General features: G+C 47.4%; 1 protein-coding gene across 1 annotated transcript; it reads left to right on the top strand.

Moving 5' to 3' along the window:
- The first annotated feature begins 39 nt into the window (after positions 1 to 39).
- ACTG2 (actin gamma 2, smooth muscle) lies at positions 40 to 21,401 on the top strand. The gene is made up of 9 exons (XM_059405823.1): positions 40 to 101; positions 8,238 to 8,399; positions 9,114 to 9,242; positions 12,768 to 12,878; positions 13,125 to 13,209; positions 15,090 to 15,251; positions 16,004 to 16,195; positions 18,081 to 18,262; positions 21,179 to 21,401. The coding sequence occupies exons 2-9, from the start codon at positions 8,274 to 8,276 to the stop codon at positions 21,320 to 21,322; spliced, it is 1,131 nt and encodes a 376-aa protein (XP_059261806.1). The 5' UTR covers positions 40 to 101; positions 8,238 to 8,273; the 3' UTR covers positions 21,323 to 21,401.
- Positions 21,402 to 22,152: the final 751 nt, after the last annotated feature.

Below are 22,152 nucleotides of genomic sequence, written 5' to 3'. Positions count from 1 at the left end.
GTTTAAAGAAGATCCGCCTCTGGGGTTTTATATTGCTCCGGTATTTATGCCAAAGACACAGCAGCCCTCAGTCACTGGGAGAAGGACCTCTCGTCCACTCGGTGAGTACTGCACAGCCTCAGACCAGCCCTTCCTTTCCAATGCCGCCTGGCCCCCTGGGTGCGGGAGGCGCCTCCAGATTGGCCTGGCTTCCGTGACGCGGGCCCAGATCACACATGAAGGCACTCTGTGGGCAGTGGTGCCTCCAAGCACGCTGCTGCCTTCCAGGAAAAGGCATTTCTGGTCACAGGGCTTCCTGGACAGCCCTTTGATCAGGTTTGCAGGCAGGATATAACACCAGTGGTCCCTACTCACCCTGCTCGCCTGGGCCAGTGCAGAGCTATACGCTCGTGTCCTTTGTCATGACTCTGGATATCTGAGAGGCTGTTTTAGGGGAGCAGAGACTTCGGTGGGTGGGGGGGAACAGCTTCTTCACAGGGTTTTTAAATCAAAGCCAACAATGGTCCCAGTGTCTGTGAGATGTCTGTGTTGGGAATAGGTGTGTATTTTCTTCAGTCCCCTGTGAGTCTCACTGTCCTCTGCTCCATACTTGGCTGAGATGAATGGAGAATTTTCTCAATCCCTGAAGGCTCCAGGGTCACTGGGGGATGTGGGAAGTCAGGGCTGGGGCAGAGGCAAGTATCCTGTGGCATCAAGCTCTGTTAGCTCTGGCAGGAACAAATGAACAAATCTGAGAGCCATCTAATTCATTCTGAAGGCAATGAAGCCTAGAGAAGTTGAGTGTTGCCCAAAAGTCTCACAGGCAACTGTGAGACCACCCGCCAAAGCCATCATCCACTGCTCCTGTCCCCCACAAACACACACAAATATAATTAAGAGGGAAATGAGACCAGGGGCTATTTCCACTCTGGTGACCAGAGTCTGCTAACATCTGTTTAGGGTTGAAGCACCTTGGTGCAGTGGTGGAGGCCTTGGAGTCAGACTGCCCAGCTGCCCAAGTTACTGAGTGACCTCGGTTTTCTCTCTTGTACAATGGGAGTACTAGTAATAACATCTACTCAGCAGCACTGCTGTGGGGATTAAATGAGATAATACGTTTAAAGGGTGCTCAGCTCAGTACCCTCAGGGCCTGGCCCTGAGTGCTCAAACTTTAAGCACCTGGAAGGCTTGTTAAAACATGGCCTGTCCTACCCTCCAGCCCAGATTCTGATTTCAGTAGGCTGGAGTGGGGCTGGGTAATCTCCATTCCTAATAAGTTCCCAGGTGATGCTGAGGCTGCAGGTCTGGAACCACACTTTGTACATACAGGGAGGCTGTAAGCACTTGCTTTTACTATCTGAACGAGTTTAGACTTTGAGGTTAGCCCTTAGAGTCAAAAAGAGATGGAACTTCCTCTGGTGGAGAGGGATGGGCACTGGAGAAATTGCAATGAGCAGTGGACAGGTCTGGGACAGCAAATGGGCAATATGACATCATGATGTGAGGCTAGAGTTCTTTCCTCCTTCCCTTTCTTTGCTCATTCCAGCAACATTATTGAGTACTTACTATGTGCCAGGCACTGTTCCTATTCCTTAGGGACAATGGAGAGGCTTCTGCCATCACTGGGAAAGATGAACAAACATAAAGACAGCCCAAGAGGAGCCTTCACCTAGCCCAGGAGTTATCAGGGAAGGCTTCTTGGAGGAAGGGGTACCTGAGCTGGGTCCTGAAGTAGGACTAGTCTCGGTGTCAGGGAAGCATAGTCTTTGGACTGTTTAAGTGTCTCAGTTCCACCGAATTTAGATGTCATGGCAGGAAGCATGGAGAACTAAGGTCAGAGAGGCAGGCAGGGCCGGATTATGAGGACTTCATATTCTAAGGGATTAAACAATGGGGGACCACAGGAGGGTGACCGCGAGAGACCTGCCCTTCGAAGGGTCTGCTCTGGCATTTGTGAGGAGACCGGAAGGGGCTAGAGCCCTACCGCAGCGCACTGAGGGTCCAGAGCGCCCGGCCTGCGGTGGTGCCGAGGTAGAAATAAGAACCTGAGGATTGGTTGGGAGGGAGGTCGGGGGAAGGTGGGAGGAATGGGGTGTTGGGCGTGGCCTCCAGGGAGGCGGTGCGATTCTCTGAGGCGGGATTCCAGGGCGAGGCTGGGGCTGAGCGACGAAGTAGTCGAAGTACCTGTAGGTGGAGTGAAGGTGCCACGGGGTCTGCGGGGCAGGTACCCCGCAGGCAGTTGGTCCTCAGGGTCTGGAGCTCAAGAGGAGGGGTCTGGACTGGAGCGGAGCCGGGAGAGCGAGTGAGAGGCCCAAGTAAAAGAACATGCCCAGATTCCTGATGATCAGAAATACTACGAAACAGAAGTCATTTTTCATTTAATTAATTGCCTGTCAACCAGGTCAAGATAGCATAAAGTTGATTAGAGATGCTGCTACAGTTTTTCTGCCACAGGAGTGTTTTTCGTTAAATTATTTCTCTGTGCCAAGCTCTCTAATTGTGTGGATATCTGTGTGTATGCGGATTGTTATAGGCGGCTGCTTAATGTCATTCAAAGCCCTCACTGCAAAATATTTCTCCAACTATTGTTTGAAGTCTCACCGTCTTAGAGGCCTTCCTCTTAGGGCTTAAACTTTGCACTGAAGTGAAAATGTCTTTGGAAGCCAGCATAAATTATCATCCCTTCAATAATCATTGATTTGTGAAGTGGGTGGTTCAGCTCCTTCCAATATGACAGACTTCATTCTGGGAGCAAGTTCTGATGGAGAGGGGTAAGAGAGAGATCATAGGAACCTTTTTTTTTTTTTTTTCCCAGACCTTTACAGCAGGGGTTGGCATACATCTTCTGAGGAGAGCCAGATAGAAAGTATTGTATTTTAGGCTTTGCAAGTCTAAAGGTTTCTGTGGCAACTGCTCAGGGCTGTCTTCATAGGCAGAACAGCCGCAGTCAGTATGTACCTGAACAGGTGTGGCTGTGTTCCAATAAAACTTTATTTATAGGCATTGAAATTTGAATTTCATGTAGTTTTCTTGGGTCCTAAAATATTATCCTTTGGCTTTTTTTGCAACCTTTGGAAAATGTGAAGGGGGATCTGGCTGGCTGAGTCAGTGGAGCACATGACTCTTGATCTTGGGTTCACGAGTTCAACCCCAATATTGGGGATGGAGGTTACTTTAAAAAATAACAAAAATGTAAGAAAAGAGAAAAATGTCAAAATCATTATTAGCTGGTGGGACACACAAAAATCAGTGTGAGTTTGCCGGCCCTGATTTACAATTTATAGAGAATTTCCACTTTACTTCCATTACTCCATTTGCTCCATCATCCCAGGAGACAGAGGTTATCCTTTCCATTTTATAGCTGAGGAAACTGAAGTCCAGAGCGGAAGACCAGGGACAGGGCCATGGGAAGGAGGTGTCTTGAGAGAGGAGAAGGTCAAGGAAAGGGGAATTGGAGGGAACTCTAAGTCAGATCTTATCTCCTTCAGAGTGACAGATTGGGGGACTAACATCTCTGCCCTCATACTTGCCTGAGGGTGGCCGGGGAGATGAGTGAGTGAACAAATTCTTTGCACCCATTATGTCTTTGGGTTTTGGCCACCTTGAGGGGCAGGGGTGGGGCCATGTTTGTAACTTTGTGAAGTCCTCAGTGAAGACCAGATGTAGTACGTGTTGAAAGAGCCAGAACAATTTGATTGACTTTCTCAGAGCAGAAAGTGGTTGTGACCCCAGGAAACCACAGTGACTTTGGCCCTGGTTCAGCTGACATGCTCGAGCCCAGCCACAGATTACCAGCAAGCAGCTGAGGAAGGTCTAGAATTTCTCCTGGCAGGGACATTCCAGGAGAGCTTGGTTCCACAGTAAATGCCTTTTTCCTGGGCAGCCTGGGGCCCCATGGAGGCCCCACTCCAGGCCAGCAGCCGCACCCTGCCTTCACCTTTCTCACTTCTCATTTGGTTCTGACTTCAAAAAAGCGGATTTAAATCCACCTAAAGTGCTGCAGAACCACATCGTTGACTTGACAGCTTTAAGTTGCTTTCGTGTCTTCTCTCAGCCACTGCTCTGCTTGGGAAAGTCCAACACTCTCTGTGTGAGGGGACCTCAGGGAGAGACAAAAGGTTCATTGAAAAGCCAGGCAGGCTTGAATTATAAACCACACCAGAGAGATGCTGAGGGGAACCTCGAGAGAGACAGTCATGGAGGTGCAGCCTTGCATCTTGGCCACCTTCTAGATTTTGGGGTTGTTTTCTTCCCACGGTGGACTCTTCTCTCTAGAGCAGAGAAGCACAGCTGTTTGCTGAGCAGCTTGTGAAGAGAAAGAAAACCGTCTTCAGGTGATTCTACATCAGGTCCATATCGTGAGCTGTCATGAGACTGGACTATGGGGGCACAGGGAGCCCAGGGGCAGAGGTCTGGGAGGGGCTGTTCAAGTGGTGGGATCGTCACCCAGCCTTTACGGAGCACCTACTCTGTGCTAACTGAGTTAGGTTCAGGGGCTATAATAAACATAAATCACAGACTATCCACATAAAACACAGACTTAGTCCTGGCATAGGAGGGGTGCAGAGGCTCAGAGAGAGAAATGAACACAGACCCTTTTGTTTAGGGCTTTTGCTGCCAACAGCTCTAGAGAGACAGAGAGGCAGAAGCAAAAGCACCAAACATGGAGAAGTTAGGACAGCCTAAGGTGGTGAGGAAGGTGTAAGCTTCAGGCTTTGGAACCCGTCCTGGTTGATGCCAGCCCTGCCTCTTCCTGGCGAAGAGAACTTGGGCCAAGTTCTACTTCTCTGAGACTTGGTTTCCAAATCTGCAAAATAGAAATAAAAATATCTTCCCTTGGGGTTTTTTGTGAAGATTAAATAGATAATCTATATGAAGAGGTCCACATTTTTCAAAATTAAAAATCATTTTTACCAAAAATGGAACCATGGAATATTCTGCTATGTTTCCCCTAGCAATGCACCTTGCACCTTTTCTGTTCCATTAAATATTCTGCTCTCTCCATTGCATGAGGGTTTCTGGCAGTTATTTTACAAACCAATGTATTATGCTTCTGATTTTTGTTCTTTTAAGCTGTGATAAATCAGCTCTTAGCCAAATCTCTGCACCCACCCGTGAGTGGTCCCCAAGGACGAATTCCTGAAAGTGCCTTTGTGGAGTTAAAAGAGATATGTACATTTTTAAGACTTTGGATAAGTTTTCTTGAGTTCCCCTTCTGAAAAGCAGTACAGTTTGACACTCGTGAAGGCAAACACACCTCCCACACCTTTGCCAGCAAGGGTGGCCCCAAGAACCGGTTATAGTATTCCAGCCAGAGGTGCTGGTCAACAAAGTACTGCTTACCATCCACAGGACCCCAGGTCCTGCTCACGGAGGCTGAGCAAGAGCGATCACAGTTTGCTCATTTAGACTCACATGCAGAAACTCATACTTACTCAGTGAAATATTGAATTTCATATTATTTGATTTGGTTCATGTCTCTGTTTCTTGAGATCTTCTTGGGTTTTGATTCTACCATGTGACATATTTAATATTACACCCTCTTCCAGCTCTGGAAACTTGATGGGCCTGTGCTCCGTATTCTCATGCAATACCTTTATAAAAATGTGTGACAAAGGACCAAGAGCGAACCCCTGAGGGATATCGTGGCCTCCAGGTTGATGATGGTCCGTTAAATTAACACCTTTCAGTGACAGTAACTCAGGCAGCTGTAAATATGCCTAACTGATTGATTGTTCAGACCATGTGGCTTTGTCAATACAGATATCACAGGAGACCTTGTCCGATGCCAAGATCAAGTTAAGCTCAATGTCTCCCACCTTCTGCATTTCCAGCCCACAGTGGTCCTGGGAAGAAAAGGGAAGGCTGTTAGTCTGCCAACATTTGTTATTGGTAAACCTTTACTGATTATAAGAAATCACGGCTTCTTTTTTTTAATATAAGATTTTTAATTTATTTATTTGACAGAGAGAGATCATGAGCAGGCAGAGAGGCAGGCAGAGAGAGAGAGAGAGAGAGAATGAGAGGAGGAAGCAGGCTCCCTGCCGAGTAGGGAGCCCAATGCGGGGCTCCATCCCAGGACCCTGAGATCATGACCTGAGCCGAAGGCAGAGGCTTTGACCCACTGAGCCACCCAGGCGCCCCGAGAAATCACTGCTTCTTCAATAACACGTTCTCTAGCAGTGCCTTCTGGAAACCTGCCTACCTTGCATTCAAGAGTATCTGAGGTTTTGGAAATCCACTTTCTTTCCCGTTTTGAACATTGGAACAAACTTTGCCCACCTTTCGTCTTCTGATGGTTCTTCATCTTCCACTTCTCTAACATGGTGGGAAGTTACGGATCATCTCTGCCATCCAGAAACTGCTCAGACCAGAAATGATACTGTTGTAAGCAGCGAGGTAAGGGTGCTTTCCTTTAGTCTCCACCTCGTTGCAGACCTTGATTGCCCCTTCTTTCTTTTCTTCTGCATGTCCTTCTCCGGTACATCCACTGATTGATTTTGATGACAAAGATTCATTCGTTCATTTTGATGACAAAGATTTAAGAGCCCAGTCTGTGCCAGACATGGTGTCGGGCACACTGAGGAATCACTGGGGAGCATATCAGGGAGAGCTCCCTTTCAGCTTTAAAGTTGTGTTATGAAGCTTCTGCTCAACCTCGACTTAGCCTTTCTGACCTCATATTCACAGGTCTGTGGCTCTGGCTCCGCTTCACTTTGTCCACCTTCAACCTGAGGCCACGGAGGGGCCAGGGTCACAGGTCTCTGTAGCACTTATCTCCTTCCCACCTGTGGTCAGATATTCTGAATGAAGCTCCCACGGGCCGTCCTCCACAGGGGTCACCTTCCCCCTCCTCTGGACTGCTGAAAGTTGGCCTCCCTGAGCCCTAGGCTGGTGCCTTTCCCACTCCCACCCCCGCCCACCGCACCCCCCGCTGGGGACTCCCCAGGCTGGGAAGCTTCCGTGTTCTCCAGGGGGAGAGGCAGGGGCGGTGCTTCCTGGCCGGAACCCTCTCTCTGAGGGGCTTCCTCCCTGAGGCACTTCAGCCCTTAGGACTGAGAATTTCACTAGAACCACTGCATCGTTTGTCCCTTAATGGCATGCTATATTGTCGATTTTTATTATAAACGATATGCGAATAGAGTGTCCTTGGGAAAAAATGAAAACATCACAGCTATAAGCCAGCACCTCCTCTCCTGGGTCCCTGCCTCCTCCAGAGGTAATCAGGATGCTCTGTCAGAGACTTCGTTTTTCAGAACTTTTTGCTATGAGTTCATATCCACAAAAAGAAAATGATGAAAAAAACAACATTGTTTCGTTCTTTGAAAGAAATTCAATGTAGAGCAGTCTGGGTGGCTCAGTTAGTTACCCGTGTGCCTTGGGCTCAGGTCATGATCCTAGGGTGGTGGGATCGAGTTCCACATCGGGCTCCTTGTTCGGCAGGGAGCCTGCTTCTCCCACCCCCACCCTTTTTTTGTGGACTCTCTCTCTCTCTTTCTCTGTCAAATAAATAAAAGCAATCTTTCAAAAAATTAAAAAGAACTCACTAGATTGTTTTATAACATAAAACATTATACTCTGAGGCTTGCTCGCTGAGTAGAATGGTTTAGAAAACTACCCACTTTAATCCCTATAGATCGACCTGGCTCTTCTCTTGACTTCAGTGTAGAATCCCATAATTTGGACCTTTGAATAGTTCCAAAGTATAAGTTTATGTGTTTCTCGAGTCAGAGTTCCAGTTTCCCTCACCTTTGCCAACACCTATTGAATCTTAACCATACGATGGATGAAAATGGTCTTATCTCACTTGTGCTTCCCTGAGCACTAATGAGGCCGAGCATCTTTACACATACACATTTATTTTTTCATAGTTCTGGGAATTAGAAAGTCTGAGTTCAAGGCATTGGCAGGGTTGGTCCGATAAACTTATCCATCTTACTAGATTAGTCATATTGAACACCAGTCATGTTAGATTAATGAGGTCATTTTACCTTAATTACCTCTCTAAAGACCCTACTGCCAAATACAGTCACACTCTGACATACTGGGGGTTAAGATGTTAACGTATGAATTTGGGGAGTTGGGGGGTGAGGGACAAAATGCAGCCCAGATCAACAGGGTTGAGGGAAGAAGTCCACCTGTTCGTCGTGGAACTGGGCCCTGGCTGGAGGTGGACTAAAGCTCCAAAACCAAGAATCCTGTCTCCAACATGATTCTGACAAGTGGCTGACTACTTCTCTTCCCCTCCTGCTCCTAAGGTGCTCCAGTCACTGGTTCACTTGGCCACACTCACCATGTGTGAAGAGGAGACCACTGCGCTCGTGTGTGACAATGGCTCTGGCTTGTGCAAGGCTGGCTTCGCAGGAGACGATGCCCCCCGGGCTGTCTTCCCCTCTATTGTGGGGCGCCCTCGCCACCAGGTATGTGCTCATCTGGAGCCGAGGCACTGAGCCACTAGGAAAAAGTGCCGCAGAGTGGACACTGGACTGAGCTCTCTGTGTGTGTGTATGTGTGTGTTGTATGGGTGTGTGTGTGTTGGGGTTGGGAGACCCTCTTCTAATTAACAGAACAAGACTTTTCAAATAGCAATACCCAGGACCAAGTGCAAAACATTCCAGGGATGCAGAGATGGTGTTCTGTCTGCCTCAGGTCTGCAGGATTAGTAGGTTTGGAAGAAATTTTTTAAAAATACATGCAAGTAAACAAGACCCTTGCCTTTAAGAAATGTATACTCTGTGAGCTAACTTGAGATCACAGGCTAGCATAGAGACAAAAGACTTCACCAGGGGTAGCGCAAAGGAGGGAGAGATTAAATCTGAGTGGAGGGACTGAGGAAGGACAGGCTTGGTAGAAAAGGATAAGTGAGCATGAGGATCTCCACATACGGGAGGGGGCGGTGCAGGAGCCAAGATTTGGAGACTTAAAAGTGCAAGTGTTGGAGCACATCACCTTCTCTCCTCACTGCCTCCATGGTCATGGATGTCTGCCTGACTCTTGTCTCTTTCTGTTTTGTCTCCAGGGAAATCAGATATCTGTCCTATGCGTGTCCTTCTTCAGAGACCCCTCCTGGGGCCTGGGGCCCCTGAAGTAGAGCTCTCAGCTAACTCCCTTCTCCCCCGTCTCTTGCACTGCAGGGTGTCATGGTGGGAATGGGCCAGAAAGACAGCTACGTCGGGGATGAGGCTCAGAGCAAGCGAGGGATCCTAACGCTCAAGTACCCCATCGAGCACGGCATCATCACCAACTGGGACGACATGGAGAAGGTATTGGCGGTCCCCCTTTTAGTGTGATAATGCATCATTGTGACCCTCATCTCCCACAGGTCTCTGCCCTGTCGGCTGCCTCTAAAATGTTTCTCGTGTCCTTCTTTCCTTCCTGTCCATCCTCATGGCCACTCTCTGTGGGGCTGCCAACCCGCTCTCACTGGGCAGTTTCAGTGGTGTCCTGATTTGTCTTCCGCCTTACAGACCGGTGATTTCTTTATGCTGCCGCAAAGCTTGTCTTTCTAAACACGGATTGTGTCACTCGCCTCCTCGGGAATCTTCAGTAGCTCCTCATTAAGGACAGTAGGTCCCTAACCCCCTGTCTGGCATCTGAGGGCCTATCCCACCCAGTGTCCAGCTTCAGCCTCTCAAGCAGCTCCCCCCAGAGGAGGCCCTGATGCCTTGGCCGCCTCTTACAGGCACAAACAGCTTCTCTCCCTTTCATTTTCCCGGTGGTGACCTCAGGTAGGTGCATCCATGCTGGGTCGTTATGCTGATTCTCTAATGAAAATTCTAAGTAGGACTCTCTAGGGTTTTCTGGAAGCGTGTGTGTGTGTGTGTGCAAGAAAACATAGAAGTGGGGGGGGGCAATTTTTAAATGGCAGTTTGTGATCCACAAAATCACGTGTGTGGAATGTGAATAGAGTCCTTCTAATATTCTTTTCCTAAATTCTTCTGACATTTGTCTGAGAATCCCTATTTTGGCAAGGAGTGCCTTTTGAAGCGTACTAGAGTGCTCATCGAACAGACTGTGACCAGAAGTAAAGAATGCTGCCGTGAAATCTGTAATGCACCCTGCCATTCTCTAAATCCCAGACCCAGGCACTCTGGGTGTGAGATAAATAGAAAAGACACCATAGCTTTCGTTTTGCACCATGGCATGGCTAAGAGCAAAGACCCCAGAGTCAGTGGCAGGGAGACCTGGGAGTGAGTCCTTCCTTCCGACCCTCAGTTTCCTCATTTGTACAGAGAAAAGAAAAACTTTTTTCATTAGGTTACTTTGGAAATTGAATTAGGTACTCAGTATAATCCCAGGGCATGCAACATACTTCATGCTCAATAAATAGCATATATTTCTTTTTTTTTTTTTTTTAAAGATTTTTTATTTATTTATTTGAGAGAGAGATAGTGAGAGAGAGCATGAGCAAGGAGAAGGTCAGAGAGAGAAGCAGACTCCCCGTGGAGCTGGAAGCCTGATGTGGGACTCGATCCCGGGACTCCAGGATCATGACCTGAGCTGAAGGCAGTCATCCAACCAACTGAGCCACCCAGGCGTCCCGATAAATAGCATATATTTCTTGTATGGACCTAACAGTGTCTGATTCCAAAATATAATAGACAAAATACTTTAGTATATGTTTTAGCATAGTAGTAACAATGTGTGAACTCTTCATTTTTTAAAATATGTTTTATTTATTTTAAAGATCTTTTTTTTTTTTTTTTTTAAAGATTTTATTTATTTAACAGAGAGAAACCACAAGTAGTCGGAGAGGCAGGCAGAGAGAGAGAGGGAAGCAGGCTCCCTGCTGAGCAGAGAGCCCGATGCGGGACTCGATCCCAGGACCCTGAGATCATGACCCGAGCCGAAGGCAGCGGCCCAACCCACTGAGCCACCCAGGCGCCCTATTTTAAAGATCTTATTTACTTATTTGAGATAAAGAGAGAGAGAGTGAGAAAACATGAGCTGGGGGAGGGGCAGAGGGAGAAGCAGACACCCCTCCCCCAGCAGAGCTGGGAGCTGGATGTGGGGCTCGATTCCAGGACTCTGGGGTCATGACTAGAGCCTGATGGACTGAACCACCCATGTGCCCCATGGGTGAACCCTTTAAAGAAATTCCTGAAAATATATCATGTGCCTGGTGCACCTGGGTGGCTCAGGTGGTTAAGCATCTGATTCTTGATCTCCAATCAGGTCAGGATCTCAGGTCAAGATCTCAGGGTCATGAGATCGAGCTCTGCCTGGGGCTCCATGCTGGGTGTGGAGCCTGCTTAAGATTCTTTCCCTCCATGTGCCCCTTACCCCACCTCAAGTGCTCATATGTGTGTGCACTCTCTCTCTCTAAAAAAAAAAAAAATATATATATATATATATATATATGTGTGTGTGTGTGTGTGTGTGTATGTGTTAAATATCTATTATAAATATATATCTATAGATAATATATTTATATTTATATAAGTAGATTAATATATTTATATATTTCATATATATATTATAAATATTTAAATATACACACATATATTTTGTATACTCTAAAAATATACATATATATGTATTAATTATACTATGTGCTTGAAAGAAAAACACAATAGATGAAAGCTGTGTTTGTTATCATCTTGGGTGTCTTTCTCCCCTCCAGACTTTGAAACCAAGATCAAGAAGCCATATCTGATTCCTACCTGCTCTCCCCACAGTTACCACCATCCTAGCCCAAAGCCAGGAGCCCACAATTATATGAGTACAATGGAAGCGGATGGCCCTGAGCCCCGCCTCTGAGGAAATCAGAGCCCTATGTCCCTGCCACTTGGCTAAACCCTTCTGAAATACAGAATCCTGTTGGGTCGTCTTGAATCACTGGACGCAGTGGGAAGAAATTACTTCCTCTAAAACAGTGATTCTCAACAGGAGCAATTTTGCCTCCTGGGGGGCATCTGGCAATGTCTGGAGACATTATTGCTTGTCATTGCTGGAGAGGTGCTGCTGGCATCTCGTGGGTGGAGGCCAGGAATGCCAAACTTCCTGGAATGCACAGGTCAGCCCCCCATATCGCTGAATTACCCAACTGAAAATGTCAAAGTGCTGCGGTTGGGAAACGCTGCCCTAAAGCCCCAGCCTGGCCAGTCTCACAGGGGACGGTTCAAGCATAGCTGTCAGGTTCCCAGCAGGAGAGAGCACACACTCAGCAGCTGTCCTGAATTAAGAAAGGACTACTTAGAGAGGTGTGAGCAGAGTTATGGAACCAGAAAGGGGAGTTGAGGCACCCATGTAGTCAGAACAGAGGAACACTCTTACACCTGTAAGCCTGAAGGATGGGAGTGGGGCAGTGTCACTGGAGCTGGGACAGGGGCAGTCCAATAGGGGTGGGGCTCGTGGAGGACCACACCGTTGGTTGGAGAAACACCCGGACATCTCTCCCACTTCCCATCCTCTTGCTGGTGTCTTGCATCATCCAGACATAGCCAAAAGCCGGGATACAAGGAATACTGAGAGATGCAATTGGCCTGGCCCCCACCCCCAGGGGCAGAAGGTGGGAAGAGACAGAAGAGGGGGAAGTTCAAATGGAAATAATCCGTATGCTAAGTATATTGGCCCCAGGCCTGAGTCCTGTCTGGGCCCCTGTTGGAAAGGAACATAATCTCTAAAAGTCAAGCAGAAATTACCAGGATTCCTCTCCAGAGGTGAAGAGGTCTCCTCTCTAGAACCCAGCCCATGCTATGAACAAGGTGTCATCTCCCCCACCATGAGCATGCCAGTTAGAGTTTTCTAGGAATCTCCTTGGCTCATTTGACTTTTGTCTCAACCAGATCTGGCACCACTCCTTCTACAATGAGCTGCGGGTAGCACCCGAGGAACACCCCACCCTGCTGACAGAGGCCCCCCTAAATCCCAAAGCCAACAGGGAGAAGATGACCCAGGTAAGAGGCCAGAGAGTCTTAAACATGAACACAAGAATGTAGCATGGATCCCTTCTCCCTTCCATGCATCAGGACGACAAGTTCTGAAGACATGCTGTGTACGTGGCCTATACCAGGCCCCGTGGGAGGCGGGAGTGGGGTAAATAGACACAGCCCTCTTGCCTTTAATAAGGTTAAAACCATCCTGTGGGCCAAGAGGCTCTGTGATTTCTGCCAGATCACCCTATATCCGCATTGTTCTTTCAGATCATGTTTGAGACCTTCAATGTTCCTGCCATGTACGTCGCCATCCAAGCTGTGCTCTCTCTCTATGCCTCTGGCCGTACAACAGGTGAGCAGCCTGTAATCCCATCCCTTCCTGACTCTGGGGGGCAGAAGGGAAAGCTGGGCTCCTGCAGAGCTTCCTGCTCAGGAGAATCAAAGGGACAGCCAAAGTCCAGGGAAAACCCTGCATAGGGGTAACAGAAAGGAATGCATTCAGGTCTACCCGGTAGAGCTGGCAAGGATTTATATGAACCAAGCATGACCAGTATATCCAGCAGGGGCTGTTTTCCTCACAGCAGTCAGTCCCCGAGCTTATTCCAAGAATACTGGAATATTCCTGCTCATGAACTTGTGATGTGGCTATCTGTGTGCCCTTTGTATGGAAAGGTGTTCAGGGAAACAGAGGGAACTTCAAGATAAAGCAATTTCTAATTGGGGGGGTGCCTGGGTGGCTCAGTGGGTTGAGCCTCTGCCTTTGGCTCAGGTCATGATCTCAGGGTCTTGGGATTGAGCCCTGCATTGGGTTCTCTGCTCAGCGGGGAGCCTGCTTCTCTCCTTCTTTCTCTCTGTCTGCCTCTCTGCCTACTTGCGATCTCTGTCTGTCAAATAAATAAATAAAATATTTTTTAAAAAAAAGCAATTTCTAATGGGGATTTGACGGCTTCCATGAACATAGCTCAACATTCATTCATTCAAGTATTCATTATTTGTTCGTCCATTCATTCATTCATCAGGTATTTGTCCATTATTCCCTACCATGGGGCAAAGACTACACCAGCCCATGGCTGCACACCAACAAGGAAGACAGCCCTGCCATCACAGAGCCAACGGTCTAGTAGGGTGAGCAGGGCAAACACAAAAGATAATTTCACTGCTGATGACAAGGACAGTGATGGGGAATGTGTGATGGTTCTATAGCTTACTCGTTTGTTTTACCATTTCTTTACTGCCGGACTTTATGATCATCTCCGGTTTTTATTTTTTATTGCAAAATATGCTCTGATCAACGCCCTTGTACAAGTGTAAGCTCCTGATCCCTGGGTATTTATTTTGCTTCTGGCCCTTACTGAACCATCTTATTGTGCTAATCATGTCTCACTTGGTTCTCTTGGGTCTTCCAGGTATACAGCCTCATTATCTGCAAACAATGACAATCCTGTTTCCTTTTGATAATATCTCTTTTTCTATTTTCTGTCATATTGCTTTGGCTAGAACATCTCGGACAATATTAAATAATAAAGCAATAATAATATTATACTGTTTCTCCATCAGTTACGATATGGCTTTTGGAATGAGAGAGATTTATTATCATATTGAAAAGCTCCTTTTCCTCCATGGTTTATTGAGTTTCATCAGTAGGGAATGTTAATTTTTTTTTCACATCAGCTGGTTTTTATAGTCCCTTCCAGATCTAACATTCTCCATGCATGTGCATATGGGTTAGTTTAATGCCAGAATGATATGCAAATTATCCAGTCTCCCTTAAAGAGTCGGCAACTAAGATGCACATTGACAGATATGCAGTACAGTGAAAGTGGTTTTTTTTTTTTTTTAAGATTTTGTTTATTTTAGAGAGAGAATGAGAGAGAGAGAGAGCTTGAAAAGGGAAGGGTCAGCAGAGAGCCTGATGCGGGACTCGATCTCAGGACTCCAGGATCATGATCTGAGCTGAAGGCAGTTGCTTAACCACTTGAGCCACCCAGGCGCCCCAGTACTGTGAAAGTGTTTTAAGGAATACAAGAAGGGAAGATATTTTACTTGCCTTCCAGAAGGCTACAGTCTCATTTGGGAGAATAAATGAAGTACACAAAAAATATTACTGATGATCCTTATGGTGGGTGAATTTTCTCAGCTGCTGGAGAAAAATATGGTAGTTGAAGACCATTTGGTGACTGGTCCCAGAAAGACGAAAGGCAAGAAGTTTTCATAGGTCCTATCTCTCCATAGGCATCGTGCTGGATTCCGGGGATGGTGTCACCCACAATGTTCCCATCTATGAGGGCTATGCACTGCCCCATGCCATCATGCGCCTTGACCTGGCTGGCCGTGACCTCACTGACTACCTCATGAAGATCCTCACAGAGAGAGGCTATTCCTTTGTGACCACAGGTATCCAGCCCCTTTCCTGATTTTGACTTGAGCTCAAACCAAATCTGATCTGGGACCAAACGTTCTCTGATGAAAAGTCTGTGGCCCCCATCCTCAAATTCTCTAAAGATAGATGGGGAGGATTCTAGGCTGGAACTGGGCCTCTGGACAAGACAGATAGTCAAGGCGGCCTTATTTATGGCAGAAGATTCCCAACTGATATGGTCTTGGGATGGGGACAAGGCCTCCTTATGTGCCCTTTCACAGCATTCCTTCCTTCCCCAGGGACCTGCTATCTCTGGTTTTTACGGGGTTGAATGATAGTAAAAATCTGATAATGCATTTTGTTACTGAAGGGAATTTATGGTTTCTCTGAGGACACATGGAATAAATAAGGTCTGAATTTCTAAGAAGTTGTCATGGCTCAGTGCCCAGCCCAGGCAAGAGGAGACTTTAGGCAGGAGCTTTCCTAGATTCTGTAAGATCACAACAAATCCTCCTACGTCTGTAGGAGGTACAGTACTGTGTCCTGTAACGCCCTCAGGAAGGCCCGTAGCTTTGTCAGGGCAGAGTAAAGACAGCAAGGAGAAAAGCCCATGCGAAGTTTTGCCTAGGAATCAAGATTTTGGACTTGCACTTTAGGAAGAGCAATGAAAAATTAACATTTGTCCTAAAAATAAGTCCAAAGTAGAAGGAGAGTTTTTCATGGAGATCAAAGTAGGACCAACTAACAGAACAGAGGATCTACTTTCTGTCATTTCTTCTTTTTCTAGCCGAGCGAGAAATCGTGCGAGACATCAAGGAGAAGCTGTGCTATGTGGCCCTGGACTTCGAGAACGAGATGGCCACGGCAGCCTCCTCTTCCTCCCTGGAGAAGAGCTATGAGCTGCCAGATGGGCAGGTCATCACCATTGGCAACGAGCGCTTCCGCTGCCCCGAGACCCTCTTCCAGCCTTCTTTCATTGGTGAGGTGCTGCCCTCTGTCCCTGCTAACTGGGAGTGGAGGGGGTGAGGTGGAGGAGTGGGAAAAACACCAGGAGTCACGCACACTTTGTTTATAGTTCATACATAGCCCATATTTTTCCAGAAAGGGCCCAAACACATCCACAATGTAACCAGATAAAATCTAACTTTTATTTATTTATTTTTAAGATTTTATTATTTTTTTTAAGTAAGCTCCACATCCAATATGGGGCTTGAACTCACAACCCCAAGATCAAGTGTCATATGCTGTACTGACTGAGCCAGGCTGGTGCCCCGATAAAATCTAATTTTAAATAAAAGGATAGGGAAATCAAAATAAAAGAAAAGCAGAATAGGGAATATAGCATAAAACTAAGAATAAGGCTAATACACAAAACTCTTCTTGGATTGACGTCACCGGGGCCAAAACCCATAGCGGTAAGCAGGACGGGTTTGGGGTGAGACCTGGTCTTAGGTCCTGATTCTGCCCCTTCAAAGCCTGTTACCTTGGACGTGTTACTTTCTTCAAACCTCAGTTTTCTCATCTATAAAGTGGAAATGATGTTTAGTGCCAACTAGATGGGGCCGCAACAAGGACTAAGTACAAGACTATTTAGTACAAGGACAACTACGCTCTTGAGGACTGTGTGGGAAGAGTCGTGCCTGTAAACAAATGTTAACAGACAGCAGTAGCACATAGCAGCTGAACAAAATGATATAAGCCTAAGAGATCAGTAAAGTCTTCTTAGGGAAGGCGAACCTTTGAGCAGAATCTTAAAGAATGAGTATCATTCGATGGTATCTGGGGGCAGAAGGAGTACAGGGGTGGCAAATGGCATCCAAGGCAGATGGAAGGGTTCATGTGAAGACGTGGAGGTGTGCAAGGTCATATTCTACTTGGGACACGATGAGAGAAGTGTGTGTGTGTGTGTGTGTGTGTGCAGAGAGTTGCTGGACCACACCAAGAGCGTAGTGGCTAATCATACCAGCGATGAGATCCCTGAAAGCTGTGAAGCAGCCCTGTAGCCAGGTTAGGTATGTATTTTAGGGAGATTCCTCTAACCTCAGTGTGAAATTATGTCACATGGAGGAAAGACTAGAGGTGGGGGAGGCCAAAGGTGGGCATGAACTAGTTTGGCCTACAGGCCTTCCACTGTGGAAGGCCTCAGCAGCAAGCTAAGGTAGCTAGATGTAACCTGTAGATAAGGGGGGGCTGTCAAAGATGACATGATAGGTATACCCATGCAATGGAACATTTTTTGACAATAAAAGAGATTAAAGCACCAACACACACTCTAACATAGATGCACCTTGAAAACATGGGTTGCAGTGTGAACATGGACACGCCGTTAAGTGATAGGCACTAGATGCAAAAGACTACATATCATAGGATTCCATTTATATGAAATGTCCAAAACAGACTAGTCTATAGCAAGAGAAAATAAATTAGTGGTCCCCTAGGACTGGGGGAGGGGTGAAGGGGAAGATCACAGTGTCTACCAAAGGGTATGGAGTTTCTCTTTGGGGTGTTAAAGATGTTCTAAAATTAGATTTTAGCGATGGTTGCACAGTCCATGAATCAACTAAAAACTACTGGACTTTGGAAGGGTGAATATTATGATATGTGAATTATAACTCAATAAAACTTGAAAAAAGATGACTCAGTGAAAGTGTTCCCTTAGAAATATGCCTCAGCTGATCAATGTGAAAGATCAATTGGAATAGGAGGAACCAAAGGCCAGCTGGAGGTCTGATTCTGTGAGCTGTCTGGGAGGTGATTAAGGGTCTGAGCTAAGGTAGTTGCAACAACAGAAGGATCCCTTGAGGAGCTGGAGGTGTGGGTATTTATGAATTGACGGGTGCTGACTCTTACTACGACCTGTGTAGGCATGGAGTCCGCCGGGATTCATGAAACCACCTATAATTCCATCATGAAGTGTGACATTGACATCCGCAAGGACTTATATGCCAACAATGTCCTCTCAGGGGGTACTACCATGTACCCTGGCATTGCTGACAGGATGCAGAAGGAGATCACAGCCCTGGCCCCCAGCACCATGAAGATCAAGGTGGGTCCTGCCCCCCAGATCCCTCCACTCAGTCCTTGGGATAAAGACTTGCCTGCCTGGGAGATGTTCCAAGTCAGTCTGCCTGGCCCGTAGATCGGTGGCCTCCTGGGCTTAGCATTCTCCTGGTCTGGGACAGATTCCATCTCAAGGGATTATGTTCCTCAGGCACTGATGAAATGGGGACATGTAGATCATGGAATCTCAAATGTAACCCTATGATGTCCTATGACAAGGGGTGAGAGAATTTGGGAGGAAGAGAATATTGAGGGGCTGAGGATGCAATCAAGAGGAGGGAAAGGGAGGAGAAAAAGAAGGAAGCAACGCTACATTGTCTTTAGACTTTAAAAGGGATGTGCGTGTTCCTCCAGAGGAGGGTGAAAGTTCCAGAGATAAAAGTTTGGCATGGGGCAGGCTTCTGGTTCAGACTCACAGTGACATCACTTGATTCCTGGGCAACCTGTGATCTGTTGTGTCCTCTTGGCTCCCGTCCTCCCCGCGCCGCTACTCACCAAGGCGACTCATCGCACAAGCCCCGTCAGAACATCAGAATAGGGGCCCTCCTGTCTTCAGCTTCTCTCCAGCCTCTGGTCCCCAAGCAACCATACAGAGCTTTTTTTTTTTTTTTTAAAGATCTTATTCATTCATTTGACAGAGAGAGAGAGAGCACACAAGCAGGTGGAACAGCTGGCAGAGACAGAGGGAGAAGCAGGCTCCCCATTGAGCAGGGAGCCCAGTGTGGGGCTTGATCCCAGGACCCTGAGATCATGACCCGAGCTGAAGGCAGAAGCCCAACCGAGCCACCCAGGCGCCATACAGAGCTTTTTAGGGCTTCTAGGAACTTTGCAGCTAGCAGGTTTAGAAAAGGAGTTGGGAATTGAATAGAGATAACAAATAGGTTGAGAGTTACAAAGTCTCACAGTAAAGTTGGTCTCTGGGAGTTCGCTACATCTGAGTGTATTCTAAGAAACTTTTTCACAAAGGAAGGCTGCCCCAGGGCTTCCCCTGCCTAGCGGATGGTGCTCAGCAAAGGCAAGCAGAGCCAGTTACCAGAAAACGGGTGGGAGCCTGTGGGCCCTTCTCACGGGGAGCCACTGGGGCAGCCACGCTTCCTGAAGCTTGCCACACTGGGGACATGGCGCCAGGCCCAAGGCAGGGGCTTTTTACCAGGACCATTGACTACATCCCACCTCACCCCCAGATTCTGGCTCACCAGATCCAGGGCGCCCCCATCACCTACACCGATAACACACTTATGCATTTCCATGCATATCCCAATCTGTGACCCACTGCCCTGAGCTGAACAGCACGTGCCAGCCTTCAAGTCTTGAGCCTTCAAACTTCAAGGTTTAGAATCTAATCAGGAGACGTGATCGCTGAGAGAGCAATGTAAATAAGATGTGGCGGGGGTGGGGCACCTGGGTGGCTCAGTGGATTTAAAGCCCCTGCCTTCGGCTCAGGGCGTCATCCTAGGGTCCTGGGATCGAGCCCTGCATTGGGCTCTCAGCTTAGCAGGGAGCCTGCTTCCTCCTCTCTCTCTGCCTGTCTCTCTGCCTACTTGTAATCTCTGTCAAATAAATAAAATATTTTTTAAAAAATCAGAACTTAAAAAAAAAAAAAAGACAGGAGGAGAGGAAAGGGCACTCAAGGCAGGGGAAATTAGACCGAGCAGAGGTACCCCAGGGTGTGTGTGCGTGCAGGTACGAACAGCCCAGCCAAATGGGACAGCCAGATTTGTGTAGAGGAACTGGGGAGATGAGACAGATGTCGAGGATATGGAAGAAGAGAGGTGAGGTGAGTTGGCACTGAGACGGAGGACCCCAGCCCAGGACTCTTCTCACAGCCCGAGCCACACAGCAATAATGTGACTGTACTGGTCCTTGAGGTATCAGTCCAAAGAGCAACGGAGTGTCTTTGTCTGATTGAATAATAAGATAACTTCTCACAGCTCTTCTTCAGCAAATCCATGATCTTCGCCAACTTAGGAAGGATGTAGAGAGGGTCTAAGAAGACAAAAAACAATCAGTTCCATGTCCCGTTTTCTTCTTGCCCTGGATTCTTTGACCCTTTAGTGGCTGTCCTTCTGGATCCACATGTAGGTGGTGTTCAAAGTTGTCTAACTGGCAACCAATTTCTAGAAGCTAAGCTCGGGACTCCCAGTGGCAGGGATGCACCATGTGTCTCTGAACTTGAGAACTTGTTAGCTACCAGTGGCTATCAACAGATGAGGTTCAAGACAGGGTCTGAGTGCTCCGGGTGACTCAGGATTGGCAGAAGCTCTGCCACAGCTGCTCACACAGCCGAACTCCAGGCGAGAACAGAGAGGTGCTGTCCCTGTCCATGTTTGTCTTGGTCATCTATTGCCGAAGAGCAAGGAACTGTGAAATCTAAGGGACATAACCATAATTTATCACGTTTATCAAGTTTATCCCATGTGCAACTACAGATCAGCTGGGAGTGAGCGGTCTAAGTCAGGCCTGCTTTGGCAACTCTGCCGGGCTGGCCAGCTCGGGTCAGGTCCAGAGCTCTCCTGCCAGGGCCCAGGCTGAAGGGTCGGCAGCCTCTTAAGGGAAGCCCTTCTCATCAAGGCAGAAGCACAGCTTCCTGCCTGAGGCACATTTCAAGTTCCTGTTTGTGTCCTGTCTGCCAACATCCCATCCCTCAAAGCAAATACAAGCCCAGCCCCAAAGTCACAAGGCAAAACAGTGTGCCCTTCCCATGGGGGGGGGGGGAGGACTGAGGGCTGGAATAAAGATTTGAACAACAATCTAATCTACCCCAAGGTTTTACCCTGTTTGTTTCTGACCGGGGAGGAGGTCCTTATCTGGGGCAGCCCCGCACTGTGATGAAAGGATCTCCTGGACCAGTTCCCTATTCCCTTGGGCTCTAATCGTGATTCACCACATTTATTCTTTGCAGATTATCGCTCCCCCAGAGCGGAAGTACTCGGTCTGGATTGGAGGCTCCATCCTGGCTTCTCTCTCCACCTTTCAGCAGATGTGGATCAGCAAGCCTGAGTATGATGAGGCAGGGCCCTCCATTGTCCACAGGAAGTGCTTCTAAAGTCAGAACAGACTCTCTGGGGTTCCCCTGGAGACTGCTCTGTTATCCGTCATGAAACATTAAAACCTGCAAAGCCTTACTTCTCGTGTGGGGCTTTTGTTTTCCCCCACTCTGGACTTTCACACAGTGCTGAACGCTTTTCACACCTTATTACTCATCCACACAGTGCTCCTGTGAGATGCATGTATTCCCATATTACAGATGAGGAAACTTAGGCTCAGAGAGAACTTAAGAACTTGCTATAAAGACCAGAGAACCAAGATTAAAATCCAAGTGTGTCTGACTCTAAAGCTAATACTCTTACTGTATTAACCTTGTTTCCCTTTCCTTGAACATGAGTAAGAATGAGGGCTAGATGATGCTTGGTGGCAGGTAAAGAAACAAGAACTTTCAGAGGTGGAAGTCCTTGTACTCAAGGGCAACACACAGAACAGGACCGGAAGGGGAAACACAAGGTTTATAGCCTGTGACATAAGAGTGATTCAAGCACAATGCTTGAATTTGGGTGGTGGAAGGTCATAATGGGATTGAGATCTCTATGAGGCCCTTTGTTATTGAGGATTAGGCTGTATTTTGCCTCAAAACTAACCAAGAAAGGAGCAGCAGCCTTAGGAACAATTTTTTTCTTTACCTCCTCTCCTCCTCCCTCTTCTTTTTCTTCTCCCCGCCCCATCTTGTTCTTGTTCTCCTTTTCCCCTTCTTCCTCTCCTCCTCCTCCTCCTCCTCCTTCTCTCTCTCGGTCTCTTTCTCTCTTGTTATTTGTTCCCCACTCCCTTCCCTTAGTCAATTCTGTTAAAATGTCACAAGTATTTACTGAATTTTGGGCATCT

Source organism: Mustela nigripes, chromosome 7, assembly GCF_022355385.1.
Source record: "Mustela nigripes isolate SB6536 chromosome 7, MUSNIG.SB6536, whole genome shotgun sequence".
Taxonomy (NCBI): Eukaryota; Metazoa; Chordata; class Mammalia; order Carnivora; family Mustelidae; genus Mustela; species Mustela nigripes.
This window is presented reverse-complemented; position numbering and strand designations above follow the sequence as displayed.